Below are 15,716 nucleotides of genomic sequence, written 5' to 3' on the forward strand. Positions count from 1 at the left end.
GGCAACAGTCCAGGCCTAGTGTCCAATGTCCAGCCATAGCTACAGCACACACAGACCCAAAGGTAGGCTAGATATGTTTATTGCCAATCCTATCAATGATAGTGCTGGTTGAACTATGACCTCAGATGACCACAGGAATCTGTTTGTTTTTGCTCAGAAGAAATTGCCTCCTATTACGCACCCGAGGCATGGAATTTTCTACAAAGTATACTAAAACTAGATGTACTAGTGACCCTCATTGAGTTTAAAACTCTGGTACAAAACTCTGTTCAGGAGTAGTGTAAATGTTTCCTGTAGGCTGGATTGTATTGTTGTGCTGATTGAATTAATAAAATGTATTGATTTCTGCTGCCATCTTGGCCAGGTCTCCCTTGCAAAAAAGACTGTCTCAGTGGGATTTTTATGATTAAACAAAAATAAACCCAGAGGGATATTATTAAAGCCCGACCGATAAATCGGAAGACCAAAATTAAAATCGTCATTTAAAAAAAAAGGTAATGATTGCCTGAAGAGGGCGTTCTACGAGCTGCTCATTTAACATCATTCAGCCTGTAAATCACGACGTCAGAGTGAGCATGGTGGTTTGACGTTGAGTAGCTTGCCAGCGACAGCGTATTTGTATAAGTAAATCAAAAGTACACTTCATCAAGCAAGTAGCCTTGTCCTCATTACATCCTCACTTGGTTAACATTGGCTGGCTAACCAGCAATGTATTTAGCCTAGCGAGCTATCTGAGCTATTTATGTGTGAACACAGGACTGACGACATAGTCAACTCTGACTCATCCTTCACACAAAAATAACACTGTTACTGTCTGGGCTTATTGTGTTAGTGGGATATTTTAGTTGGCRCAGATCTAGAATTCAGTCCGTCTGCTTAATTCATGATGAGATAAAGATTGTTAGCTAGCTAAATTAGTAATGTGTGACTAAAACCAGTGCGGCAAGCATCTTCCTGCTTTAATGTTTCAGTCAGCGCATGCCATTTGCAGTTGAAATATATAGCAGACACGTTTTGTACTGAATAACAGTGTAATTTACATTTACATTTTCGTAATAAATGTGTGGACCCCAGGAAGAGTAGATGCAGCAGCTAATGGGGATCCTAATAAAATAAAATACAAAAAAATTCAATAACAGCTAGAATGTGCTTGTCATAATAGACAGTACATTATGTGACAACAAGCCAAAGACAGAGAAAAGAGGAGCTAGGAATCCCATTGTGCAATGAATGGAGGAACATATAATGCCTCACACAGCAGACAGTCGGCCAATTGCATTCACGTTGTCATACTGCCTCACGCGGTTGCTAATAATCATGCAACCCCTTCTCAAAGTCAGGATATGCGTCGAGAAACCTGCCTATTTTCCTCTAAAGTATGTAATGTCACGATTTCAAAGCTATACGATATTACAGAATGCAAGTTAAATATTTGTAATGTTGTACTTCTTGTTGCTGAAATTCATGCTAATGTTGGGTTTTTGAGCTAGTGCCCAATTGACCCCTGCACTCCTTGAAGAGCCCTCCTTGTCCCGGGAATCGCCCAGAATGCACAGCACAGTCCATTGACGACGCATGTGAAACATACACAACTGCCGTTGATACAATTCCAATGGAGTTTCCCCATCTCCTTAAAAGTATCTCTCAACAAGCTCTCATTGAAGGTTGCCAAAGTGTTTCTTTACATGACCTTTGACTGTTGTAAAGCACCGTCGTGAATCTACTAAGTGGTGACATTATGAACTGCATGTTACATGATTTCACTGCATAGTTTGTGATCTTGTGAACAGTGCAGTTTCAGATTTAATATCAGATTAACTTTGAGACGAAGCTTAATTCATTCAGCCCTTGTTTATTAGTGTACTTGTGGTGCTTCTGCACAAACACTTCTGCCTTCTTATCCACTGCCATRGACAGACACATCTTTAGGTTGTACCTAAGAAGTAAAACTGAACAAGTGTTATACTGACTTTTGTATTTATAGAGGATATACAGTGCCTTCGGAAAGTATTCAKAAAGTATTCAGATCCCTAGACTTTTTCAACTTTTACGTTACAGCCTTATTCTAAAATGGCTTTWAAAAAAATCTACACACAATATCCCATAATAACAAAGCAAAAACAGGTTTAGAATTTTTTGCAAATGTATTAAAAATAAAAAACAGAAACCTTATTTTCAAAAGTATTCAGACCCTTTGCTATGAGACTTGAAATTGAGCTCAGGTGCATCCTGTTTCCATCGATCATCCTTGAGATGTTTCTACAACTTGATTGGAGTCCACCTGTGGTAAAGTCAATTGATTTGGAAAGGCACACCTGTCAAAGGTCCCACAGTTGACAGTGCATGTCAGAGCAAAAACCAAGCCATGAGGTCGAAGGAAATGTCCGTAGAGCTCTGAGACAGGATTATGTCGAGGAACAGATCTTGGGAAGGGTACCAAAAAATGTCTGCAGCATTGAAGGTCCCCAAGAACACAGTAGTCTCCATCATTCTTAAATGGAAGAAGTTTGGAACCGCCAAGACTGAGCAATCGGGGGAGAAGGGCCTTGGTCAGGGAGGTGACCAAGAACCTGATGGTCACTCTGACAGAGCTCCTCTGTGGAAATGGGAGAACCTTTCAGAAGGACAACCATCTCTGCAGCACTCCACCAATCAGGCCTTTTTGGTAGTGGCCAGACGGAAGCCTCTCCTCAGTGAAAGGCACATAACAGCCTGCTTGGAGTWTGCCAAAAGGCACCTAAAGACTCTCAGACCATGAGACACCCGATTCACAAGACTCTCTGGTCTGATGAAACCAAGATTGAACTCTTTGGTCTAAATGCCAAGCATCACGTCTGGAGGAAACCTGGCACCATCCCTATGGTGAAGCACGGTGGTGGCAGCATCATAATGTGGGGATGTTTATCAGCGGCAGGGACTGGGAGACCAGTCAGGATCGAGGGAAAGATGAACGGAGCAAAGTACAGAGATATCCTTGATGAAAACCTTTTCCAGAGCTCTCAGGACCTCAGACTGGGGTGAAGGTTCACCTTCCAACAGGACAACGACCCTAAGCACACAGACAAAACAACACAGGAGTGGCTTCGGGAAAAGTCTCAATGTCCTTGAGTGGCCCAGCCACAGCCTGGACTTGAACCCAATCGAACATCTCTGGAGACCCAAAAATAGCTGTGCAGTAACGCTCCCCATCCAACCTGAGAGCTTAAGAGGATCTGCAGAGAAGAATGGGAGAAACTCCTCAAATACAGGTGTGCCAAGCTTGTAGCATCAAGGCTGTAATCACTGTCAAAGTACTGAGCAAAGGGTCTGAATAATTATGTAAATGTGATATTTCAGTTATATATTAATTTTTTTTAAACCTGTTTTTGATTTATCATTGTAGGGTATTGTGTGTAGATTGAGGGGAAAAAACGACTTAATACATCTTAAAATAAAACTAATGTAACAAAATGTGGAAAAAGTCAAGGGGTCTGAATACTTTCCGAATACACTGTATAGTTGCTTTTTGGTGGTTATCATGTAAACCAATTTAAGAACAAATATTCTTAAATAATGTACATTTTTATATTTAGTTACAAAATCATAATTTAGAGTATCTGTTAATCCTTTGGAGCACAATTCCACCTGTTAAAAAACATGTATCGGCAGATATATCGGTAACTTTTGCCTCCCTAAAATCAGTATCGGACTCAAATCACACACACACACWCACACTTGAACCGTTTCAAATACTTTGAGCGTTTGCTTTCGCCTGCCTGGAGTGCCAGGTAGGTGGCTGAAGTATTTKAAATGTTTTAAAATTGTATTTGAACCCAGGTCTGATACAGACATACACAGGTTTAGTAAACCCATTCTCTTTTGAGAGAAGCTACCCTGTACAATCCTCCACCTACATGTCTGCTTGAGATCCTTCCAACTTTGACTAGTCTAACTTCAGGCTCATCTGAGGGTTGATACCCTAATAAGCATAGCTACACTATACAATCCTCCACCTATATGTCTATACTGCAGTTCCCACCAGTGGTTCAGAGTAGCCTCTGTTGCTAGTCAAACGTAACAAGTTAGATTAAGTCTCCAAGCACACAATGCCATGCAGAAACACCACAGGGAACTCTTAAAAGGGACACGAGGTGTTTCACTGAGAATCCCGCTGTAGAAACAGATCAGCCTTCCAATGAAACTGAAAGCGGCTATGACGTAGCCAGCGACACTAGAAAAAGGCATGAGCAATGCATTGTCATTCTCCTCGCTGTTAGACCAAAGACTGATGGCCAGAAGCTTCATTTAGAGGGAGGGGTATTTGATGAGATCAGATTATTGTGCACGTCGCTTCCTCTCCCAGGCTCAACACTCTTTTCCTCCTCTCTCTCTCTTTCTCAGGTTTTTTTACTTTGTTCTTGCATTGATTTCTGCAGAATTTGTTTGATACTGAAAGGCCAAGGGTTAGCTAACAGTAGTGTTGGGGAGATGTGGGGGGGGGGGGGGGGGGGGGGGGGGGGGGGGGGGGGGGGGGGGGGGGGGGGTCAGGCCCAAATAGTGTGCAGAATGCACGTGCACACACACATCTTATTTTACCTTCGATAGAGGGAGCCTGGTCCTGGGCAGAATACAGCATATCCTTGAAAGCCTGAAGAGCAGAGAGAGAAAAACAAGAGAAAGGGGTAAAAATAAAGTCACTAACCTAAGAAATGGGATGACATATTTATAAAATGAACTGGAGACATTGTGTTGTGTTCGACGCAACATCACTTGTGTTTCGACACGGACTCAATAATGCAGCACTACACCAAGTATTCACACACAATTAAGCCAACAGCTCAATGTGGTAGAGCAGCACATGATGTAGTGTAGTGTATGAGTCATGACGCTGCCACTGCTTAAAAGGGATATACTTCCAGTATTTGCTCTAAGCTAGCCCTAATAATAGCTAGGCCTGGGTTTAAGGTTAGGAGTTAGTTAACATGCTAGCTAAGTAGTAAGTAGTTGCAAAGTTACTAATTAGTTAAAATGCTAAAGTTCTCCATGATGTGATTCGAACACTCAACATTTGGGTTGCTGGACCTTTATACGCTAGGGATGGGAATTGCCAGGGACCTCAGGATATGATATTATCACGACATGTATTGCAATTCTCACGATTCTATATGTATTGCGAAGCGATACTGCGATTTCATAGCGATTCGATGTTCCAAACATATATTCGTCACCATGCCTGCTGCTGAGAGACAAGAGAAAAAAAGTTGTCTTGATCAGTCATGGAAATAAAAAAAGTGGTAAAAACATGTTGGCTCACCACATAAAAGCAGATGGAGAACAAGTTATAGAAGGAAAATTACTAGAGTTTCGGCACAGGTACAGACAGCTAGCACAAACATAATATTGCAATATTGTCAAAAATAATATTAATATACAGTATATTGTCAAAAATAGTATCCTGATATGTAATTATTGATTTCACCCATTACTACTATACACGGCATCTTGCATTTCTTAATAGGCAAGCTAAAAAGCCAGGCCAAATCAGTGAGTTCAGCCCCTCTTTAACATGGGCACCCAGAATATTGTACCACTGACTAGCTAAAACAGCCAGGGAATTTCTGCCCAGGAGCAAGCAGGCAAGCAGGCGGCCAGGCAGGCAAGCAGGCGGCCAGGCAGACATGTCATAGTAAACCCTTTCCAACCTATAAAGGGAAGCTACACTGTACAATACTCTTTCAGCATGTTGGTATACAGACAGACAGAAGGCCAGACAGGACAACCAGCCAGCCAGAGGAAGCAGCAGAAAGTTGAGGGATAAAACAGGTCATGATATTCGGGGCTGTGTGCAAATATAACAATAGAGAAGCTGTCCTTGAGAAAATGCCAAGAGTGTGCAAAGCTGCCATCAAGGCAAAGGGTGGCTACTTTCAAGAATATAAAATATATTTTGATTTGTTTAACACCTTTTTGGTTACTACATGATGACAAATTACCATGAATTYAGCTAAAATGTATTAGTTTAGGAAATCTGTTCCCAAGTATTCCCACAATGTGATCGTATCTCAAYGTAATCAAGGTATGAAATTATTTTTTATTTTCAAATACAACTCATTGGGATTAGTTGTGGTTAATTTGCACTGCACAAATTATAATAATTATTTACCAGCCCCCCCGACCATCCAGCCTCTGCTGAATTKAGTTGCCTACCCCTGCTATACAGTCGCTCTCTGTGCCCCAGAGTAGAGAACAAGAAGTCACTTATTATTGTGGAAAAGCCAGCGAGTCTGAGGACAATAAAAGTCCTCAGTGCCAATAGAGCTGCATGGTCAAGGTCACTCATGCTCTGATGAATGAGTGSATTCAGTAGATTTACAAACAAGAGCAACGAATGAAGAGAAATTAACAAATGATTGGGAAAAAAGTCTAGTGTCCTGAAATATAATAGGGATGCATGATATATCGGTGAAAATATCGGAATCGGACAATATTAGCCAAAAATGACAACATTGACGACGGCCCGATGTCTAGTTTAACGCCGATGTCGAAAACCGATGTCAAAGCTGACGTGTATACCTATATAACGTAGGTAGGTTACGTAATGACGCCACGAAAAATACAGCGCTACATGTGCAACACAAAATTCCTAACTTAGCCCACAATGTCTACTGTGTGGATCTATTTTTAAGTTTTAAAGGAAGATAACAAAAAGGCCATATGCAACGTTTGTGCAGCTATTATTTCCCAAGGGGGAGAAAGTGAAATCTTTCAATGCCACAAACCTAATTACTCATTTGAAAGTGCATCACCCCCAGACGTTGAGCGACTCCTTGGAACAAGAGCAGAAAATAAACTAAGCGCACACTTCCAACAACTAAACAAGTTCAAGTCGAGCAGTCATTTGAAAGAGTAAGAAAATTTCAGCGAGACAACTCAAAGGCGAAATCCATTAAAGCCAAGATAATGGAATTCATTGCCCTTGACAATCAACCATTCTCTGTTGTGGATGATGTTGGCTTTCGCCGACTGGTCAAGCACCTCGAGCCCCAGTACACACTACCAAGTAGGCGCTATTTTTCAGATGTTGTGCTACCGGAGTTACACAGTATTGTTGAAATGCACATCCACGAGCTACTTGCTATGGGCGTGCGTCACTGCTATTAGCTTCACAACTGACATTTGGACCAGCGACGTCAGCTCCATGAACATGCTGAGTCTGACAGCACAGTGGGTCGACAAGGATTTCGTATTGAGGAAAGCAATATTGCATGCTCAAGAATGTGCTGGTTCTCATACCGCTTCTGCCATTTCAATGGCATTTGAGAAAATGTTTGAAACTTGGAAAATCCCCAAGAACAAAGTACACGCTGTGCTACGTGATAATGCACGTAACGTGACAAAGGCTTTGGAAGAATGCAGAGTCGCCAGTTTGCCATGCATGGCACACACGCTGCAACTGGCTGTGAACGAAGGTGTTTTGGCCCAACGCAGCATATCTGAGATAGTGGCAACAGGTAAGGAAGATAGTGGGTCATTTTAAAACACACAGCTAGCATACAGCCGCCTGCAAGTAATACAGGAGCAGCTTGGAGTGAAACCAAAAAGGCTTAAGCAAGACGTTTCCACCAGATTGAACAGTACTTTTTACATGATGGAGAGCCTGCTGGAACAAAAACGAGTGCTTGGCGTGTACGCAGCTGACTGAGTTACCTGCAACAATCAGTACAAACCAGTGGACTCTCATTGAAAACATGAACACACTCCTAGCTCCATTCGAACAACTGACTCGAGAAATAAGCTCTTCAACTGCGTCTGCAGCAGACGTGATACTCTCTGCGCAACAAAACTTCCGACACAGACCGTGGGGTTAAAACCTGCAAAAGTACTCTACTAGACACTGTGAACAAGCGATTCGGTGGCATTCTCTCTGAGCCTCTTTACTGTGTCGCCACCATGCTTGTCGCTAGGTACAAGGACCGCTACTTCGATGCAGACACGTGAAACGTTACATACACAGTTGGACAAGATGGAAACGGACACAGTGACACTGCACACTGAAGAAGAGGACCCACGACAGAAGAGGCCACAAACAGACAGGGCTGAAACTTCACTGCTTGACATGTATGATGAAATCCTGGTTGAGAATGAAACGACTGAACAAATGAACAAAACAGCACAGCAAGTAAGTGAAAATAGGTTTTGATGATGTTTTACTGGTAATGGGGACATACGCAAATGCCAACAAAATAACTTTTTGGTGTGTGTGAGAGAGACACTTATTTTTTTTTTTTWATCTGTTACTACATCGGCCAACATTTGCCAATGTTGATCTATGCCTAATGAACATTTGGAATGCAAGAATAATAGAGGACCCCCCCCTTCCCATTATTTGCAGAACCTACTATTCCCCTCCACTTGGATACTGGAGAAGTAACAAGCACCGTTTCCCCATCCTAGCTAAAGCTGTGCGCAACTATCTTGGTGCTCCCTGTACTAGTGTGGCCAGTGAGCACCTTTTCAGTGCAGCTTCACACATTGTAGACGAAAAAAGAAACAGACTCTCTCGTGACAAAGCCGAGCTGGTCCTCTTTGTGAAGAAAAACCCCCACCAAATGTTAAAATTGTAAATGGGCAGTCATATTGTAACCCAGCCATCTAGAGTCACTGGAAAAATGTTTACTAAGCCCAATGACTTTTCTGTTTATTCATGGCTGGTATAGGTCAAGATTTTTATTTTATTTAAAACAAAGTAGTTTTTAGTTTTTTATCTAAATGAAAGATGTGTTGTAAATTTGCTCTCATTTTACTAGTCAAGTCAGTTGAGCACATTTTAAAAGTTGGTTGGCATGCTTGTGTTGTGTGTGTATTATCTTACAGCGGGAATCCCAAATCAATCATTACCGATCAATCAGGGTTCCATACTTACTGTATCCTTATCCAACGTGTGTGTCCAACACCATAAACCCCCACTGTTCCCAACAAAGATGTAGGTAGATCCATTCTCACATGCTTGTTTGTTCTCTCATCACGTGACACCTTGGAACAACAGCTTCAACATCAGGCTACAATAACAAGCGTCCTCAGTTCTCCAGTCCAAGACTAGAGAGTCCAGATAAATGTTACTCCTAGGCAAAGGCCTTGGGTCTGCTTTCACTGCCTTAATCCAAGCCTTTGGGGGCTATTAGAAATACTGTTCCTAGAGTCTAGACAAGAGATTGGGGGTAAAGTCTAGCCAACCTATATATGAGGGAAAAATTACCTACACTAGAAATGTATGCCCAAAAGGCCCCTAGCATCTATCCCCTTGGAACTTGTCTATATAGAATCTCATAAATAGTGAGAGAGTGAGAACCAAAAGACAAGGGGCCAGTCTATGGTCCTCCATTTTACAGCCCTGCTACACTAGATCTATCGGAGCATGGCATTGCCATCAGTCATTTARGGAATGCTTCCTTTGAAATCAATGAAAGCTGCTATGTTGCCCGCGTTGTGTCACATCCAATGGCAGCGTCAAAGTGCAAGAATTGCTGAGGTTCAATTCTCCATGCACATTCATTCTATCTTGTGAATGGAAATAAATGAGAAAATAGTTGATTTTGGTTGGTTTCTGGTGTAGCAGGTAGAACTTCACATTGACACAATACTGAATGGCAATGTGTGTAGTGCAGGCCCCCAGTGTCCGGTCTGGAACGTCAAGTGATGAGTTCTGCTGGTGGGCTACTGTGTAGAAACCTAGCGGTGCCAAAATCCCATTGTCTTCCCTCGAAAGCCTATGTAAAATAGATATTTTTTTCTGTATGGCGTTTTGAGCTCCAAAATCTGTTTATCAAGATCAAGTTTGATCCCCACGGATGAGGCTCGCACCCTCTTTGTGCATAACTCGGGCTGGATGAAAACGACTACATCAACCATGATCCTTTGCTAGTTAYGGCCACTTTCAATATGATCCTTAGCAATTTTTTTGATGCCATTCAGCCTCAAATCATCAATATGGCGCGCTTCAAATTCAAATACTTCCAGCTTCATGTGTCATCGGGACATTTCTATAGGAATACGTGGATGACGTCAGSGCTACTATCTTCTGGTTTTAATGTCTATGGTGTAGCATAGCTGGCTTGTTAGCTAAGGTCTTCTGTGAGGCGCTGGTTGCGTTCCAGCCCATCGTTACACAGTTGGACTGTGCATATCATAAGACCGCTATATCATTAATGTGGTTCTTGAGATGTTAAAACAGTACTCCAGGCATCGTTAGAATTTGCACAGCGCGACGGCCTGGAACGCGACCAGTACCTTACTCTTCCCTGGAGCTGAGCCAGTAAGAGAAGACACTGACTGATATGATCGTGCCGTGACCCTGGTCCCTGCCGGAACCTGCTCTGCACAGCACAAAAACGGTCACGGGACTGTCACTGAGAACTAGCTAATATAATGGGACAGTCCTCTGTTTAAATGCTCCAGTAGTTTAATTAGAAGCGTTCATTTATTTATTTTAACCACAGAGGAGAAGGCCTGAAGAAGACCCTTTTTGTGGTCAAATCTTTGCTAGTAAGTGAAACCATGGGGGAATTTAGCCCTTAGGTTAAACCGCGAGCAGGTGTTTTTTATTTTATTTTTTAAGTTTATTTTATTTTTCAACCCTTTTTTGCACTACTTTCGAACTAGCAGCAGTGTTTCCCTAGCCTAGCTCTGTTTTAAAATGGTGAATGTGAGGAACAGATAGTGTTTTTACGGAGCAGAAAACCGTTTGTGGCAGAGATGGTAGGAATGATAACAGCAACAGAGACAGGAATGGCATGGCGTGGTGTGCTTTACAAAGATCACCAACTGTCATGCAGTACTCAGCACAGAGACTACACAGCAGGGCTACTAGTGTAGCCAAAGCCTTTGTTTTCCCACACTATCCACTGTGTTTGTTTGTGTGTGTGTATGGTGTTTGTACTTGACAGAAAGGGCAACTTCCCATGCTTGAGCCTGTGTGAGTGTGCACTAAGTTCATCAGCGGGTTCTAAAGCTTAAGTTTCCAAAACAAAGCAGACCACTACAGGCAAGCGATTATCCATTCAGCCCCCCTCCCTCTACCGCTGTACTCCTGTTGGCCCTTCACAGGTCTGTGGTATCTTGCTAGCAGTGTTACACATCGTAGGCCGTAAYACAGGCCAAACTACAACACAAGATCAAGGCAGTGTGGACTGTGGAGATATGGTGTGTGTTAGGCTACACTAGTAGCCTACGAGACAGAGTCTGGTTAGAATGAACGTTGAAAGACTTCTCTGACCACAACTGGCCACACATTCTCTGCCTCCAATCTCACTGCAGTCAACTGCCAAATAGGCTAATAAGCTAAAAGAAAACTGCCATATATAAGTATTTGAGTGTCATGTCACGCGTATAATAGGATTAAATCTATGACGCACAAGCCTAGATGAAGGAGTAGGTGGCCTATAGGCTATTAACTACTGGTGAGTTAGCCACTGCACGTCTCCAATCTGAGCTCAGAAAACAGTAAGCCATAATCAGGGTCATATTCACCAGGCACCGAACTGAAAAAAACTTACTGAAACAGGAAGGGACTACCAGAATGTATCCAATAAGAAACACTTTACAAAAGCAAACTGTTTTGCCRTAATGAATATGACCCAGAAAAATCGGCTCCACAAGAGTAAAAGATACAAAAACAACAGAGGTCCCTCAGACAGGCACAGGTAATTATTCTCAACAACAACAGTATCCACAGACACACAGACATGAATAAAGGCAGACATGAACATGGTACACAAACACACATGTACATGCACCGCATGAATTCAGACAAGAATAAACAGTACAATGACAGACATAAAATGTCTGCTGCCTGCAAATGAATACAATAAGCCTCAGCCTGTTTCCCTGATGAATCTAATTGAGGCAGTACAGTGCTCTGCTCATACAGAATGTTAAGTGCAGAGTCCAGCTATCCTCTTGACCTGAGAGAGAGCAGTGAACAAATACAACACCTTTACAAGGAATTAGAATATATTCTCAGAGCGGCACGTGCATGCATATATGTGTATGGGCGCACACATTCAAACACATACATGCACACACACCAAGGCAGAATCTCACAAACAGGTTGTCATAAACAGGCTTAGGTCTATGTTCTCACAAACATTTTGAAAACCACTACATGAAGAGACTACACTTCTGAAAACCACTACATGAAGAGACTACACTTCTGAAAACCACTACATGAAGAGACTACACTTCTGAAAACCACTACACGAGTGATACTTCGTCCCAATGTGTTGTGCAACTCCAGCCAACTGGCAGGAGTCTGGAAAGACAAATTGTGTAATCATCGTGTGGAGAACTGACCCCGCAAGAGCCAGAGAGCCATCATTCACTCTCTGTTCTAGCCCTGACCATCTCTAATCAGTAGGCTAATCCAACGGAAGAAACCTCAGCAGCACTGATGTGAAATGATTCAATTATGTGTACTGCAGTCAGAGGGAGTGCTGATGTGTGTGTGTGTGTGTGGGGGGGGGGGTAGGAAGGGGCGTTGCTGTTTTAGAGTGCTGATGTGGGGGAGTAGAAAAGGGGCGGTGCTGTTTAGAGTGCTGATGTGGGGGAGTAGAAAAGGGGCAGTGCTGTTTTGAGTGTGATGTGGGGGAGCAGGCAGGGCGTGCTGTTTAGAGTGCTGATGTGGGGGAGTAGAGGGGCAGTGCTGTTTTAGAGTGCTGATGTGGGGGAGCAGGCAGGGGCGGTGCTGTTTTAGAGTGCTGATGTGGGGGAGAGGCAGGGGGCGGTGCTGTTTTAGAGTGCTGATGTGGGGGAGCAGGCAGGGGCGGTGCTGTTTTAGAGTGCTGATGTGGGGAGTAGGAAGGGGCGGTGATGTTTAGAGTGCTGATGTGGGGGAGCAGGAAGGGGGGTGCTGTTTTAGAGTGCTGATGTGGGGGATAGGAAAGGGGCAGTGCTGTTTTAGAGTGCTGATGTGGGGAGCAGGCAAGGGGCGGTGCTGTTTTAGAGTGCTGATGTGGGGGAGTGGAAAGGGGCAGTGCTGTTTTAGAGTGCTGATGTGGGGGAGTAGGAAAGGGGCAGTGCTGTTTTAGAGTGCTGATGTGGGGAGCAAGGCAGGGGCGGTGCTGTTTTAGAGTGCTGATGTGGGGGAGCAGGCAGGGGCGGTGCTGTTTTAGAGTGCTGATGTGGGGGAGCAGGCAGGGGCGGTGCTGTTTTAGAGTGCTGATGTGGGGGAGCAGGCAAGGGGCGGTGCTGTTTTAGAGTGCTGATGTGGGGAGTAGGAAGGGGGCGGTGATGTTTAGAGTGCTGATGTGGGGAGCAGGAAGGGGCGGTGCTGTTTTAGAGTGCTGATGTGGGGGATAGGAAAGGGGCAGTGCTGTTTTAGAGTGCTGATGTGGGGAGCAGGCAGGGGCGGTCTGTTTTAGAGTGCTGATGTGGGGGAGTGGAAAGGGGCAGTGCTGTTTTAGAGTGCTGATGTGGGGGAGTAGGAAAGGGGCAGTGCTGTTTTAGAGTGCTGATGTGGGGAGCAGGCAGGGGCGGTGCTGTTTAGAGTGCTGATGTGGGGGAGCAGGCAGGGGCGGTGCTGTTTTAGAGTGCTGATGTGGGGGAGGCAGGCAGGGGCGGTGCTGTTTTAGAGTGCTGATGTGGGGGAGAAGGAAGGGGGCGGTGATGTTTTAGAGTGCTGATGTGATGGACACAACTAGACCATATTTCACACACTTGCATGATCATAATTCAAAAAGACAATGTTTATCATTGAGGAATGCAAGCTCAATAACAATTATTTTGGATCTATATGCCATAATGTATTTGGCATGCTTACTTCATAACAAAGAAATGCTCTAGGGACCACTGGTCTGGACCCATTTTGCACACACATTTTCCAGCAGACGGTAGTACTGGAAGAGAGCAAGCAGACCCTTTCCAGAGCTTTTTAATTAAAAGTCAGTGTCCTTGAATTTGACTTTGTTGGTGTTGATACATGAGAGGATGGTTGCCAGCAAATATTTTAGAGGTAGCCATTTGMCTTGCGGTCTGAATTGGACCCAGCCCAGGGACTGTGTCAGTAAACATGACAGTGCTGGTGCAAGAAGCAGCAATGCGTAGAACTGAGGACTGCAGCAGTGATCACCTCCAAATGCAGGTGTTCATTGCAGAGCTATGTTGCTGCAATCCACACCAGTTCCATAGATTGCAGGTATATTCAATCATCTCCATCAAACAGGGGCATTGGGTTTTGTAGTTGATCCGTGCTGAAGAATGTTAGGGGATCAGTGTAATAGTGTGCACTTTATTACAGGTAACTACTGTACTGTAACGTTATAACGCAACTGAACAAGCTAGCTATTTGGTTGGAATTGTATAATTAATTGCATTGCAAGATAGTTTTCTATCTAGGTAACAAAATAAGGTAGAGAATAAGAATTATGAACCATACATCTAATGTAACGTATAGTATGGCTCGCTGAGTTACATTAGGTCAAGCAATACTTGTAAAACACGCTAAATAGCTCAAACGCTTGACATTCAATGTCTCAAAAAACTGTTCATTCACTGTCACACACTGCAAACTCCATTAGATGCAACCCCCCAGCAATATTAGCAGACTAACGTCGGCTAACCGCTAACATTAGGAGTTCATGCTACGTTATTTGTTATACTCGCTAGCTGACATTTCATTAGTAATGATTACTAGCTGTGTGTGTTATAAAAACGAAGCTCTATCAAGAGTATCCCTCTCTAGGCAGTTAGCTAACTAGCGTAATTTAGAAGCGCGAGCACCCCCAAAAAAATTGCTAGCTAGCGCGAGCTAGCCATTTACCTCATACTGGATGTATTGTTTTCTCCATTCAGGGGTGATGTGCGCCGAAAGGTGCTCCGTGAATTTCATCCTTCCTCAGTGGTTCCCCTCCGGGGTTTCGACGTTGAAATACTTGCTGTCAGATGACTTTCTTTGCGATGGATGATATCATACAGCTAGCTAGCCAGCCAGCTAAAATAAAACCAGCGAGGACAGTTTGATAGAGAATCACCACTTRGCAATGTTTGTCATCCAGATTATGACTGCTGCTCGGTCGAAGATCCCCTTTTCTCCGTCTCACATTATGGTCGGAGAACGTATGACAGCCACGAAATGTTACTTCAAGAAAATGCTCCTCTCCGCCTTTATCTTAACTAGGTACGTTGTCACTATAATAACATGTTGTTTCGCCTTTGATTATTACTTGGACTACATTGTTTCTGAGGTAACAGCCCCTACCTAGCCTCTTGTGCTGTGAGGTCGTTGAGTCGCCATCGTTGGGCAGAAAGTGACGTGGTTGTGTCGTCACTCTTCATAGAATACACAACAGCAAGTGGATTTTAAATTCTCACCGCCCCCTTCATTTGGAAAACGGCAAGAGCATGTGCCTTACCCACAATTTCTACTCTAAACCACTGGTTTCACAAACTAAAGTCCAAACCCTTGCCAGACGGTCAGACCTATCATACATTTGCGTTGTGGACATCAGTGTCTCCTAGAGCAGTGTATATTTATCAACAGACTATGAGTCAGAGCTTGATTGGCCCCAAGAAGGTCTGGCACCAAGGTGAACAGAGCTCAGACTGTTCATTGGTTTTGCAACCAACATAAAAAGGCACAAATCGTTACGTGATGTAGTCACTAGATGGCCATGTTAAAATTAGGACCAATGTAGTGATTGAGGGGAAAGAGTAGGAATTGAACCACAAATCCTGCACAGGGCAAA

At 43.5% G+C, this 15,716-nt stretch overlaps 1 protein-coding gene across 1 annotated transcript in view; it reads right to left on the reverse strand.

The window, feature by feature from the left end:
- Nucleotides 1–15,289, reverse strand: part of LOC111978986 (xenotropic and polytropic retrovirus receptor 1 homolog) — a 39,523-nt gene extending 24,234 nt beyond the window's left edge. Inside the window, exons 1-2 of the mRNA XM_024009247.2 lie at nucleotides 14,792–15,289; nucleotides 4,576–4,627 (exon numbers count right to left, since the gene is read on the reverse strand). Coding sequence (XP_023865015.1) covers nucleotides 4,576–4,627; nucleotides 14,792–14,860 — 121 coding nt within the window. The 5' untranslated portion in view covers nucleotides 14,861–15,289. The remainder of the gene's footprint in view (nucleotides 1–4,575; nucleotides 4,628–14,791) is intronic.
- Nucleotides 15,290–15,716: the final 427 nt, after the last annotated feature.

This window comes from Salvelinus sp. IW2-2015, linkage group LG19 (assembly GCF_002910315.2).
Source record: "Salvelinus sp. IW2-2015 linkage group LG19, ASM291031v2, whole genome shotgun sequence".
NCBI lineage: Eukaryota > Metazoa > Chordata > Actinopteri > Salmoniformes > Salmonidae > Salvelinus > Salvelinus sp. IW2-2015.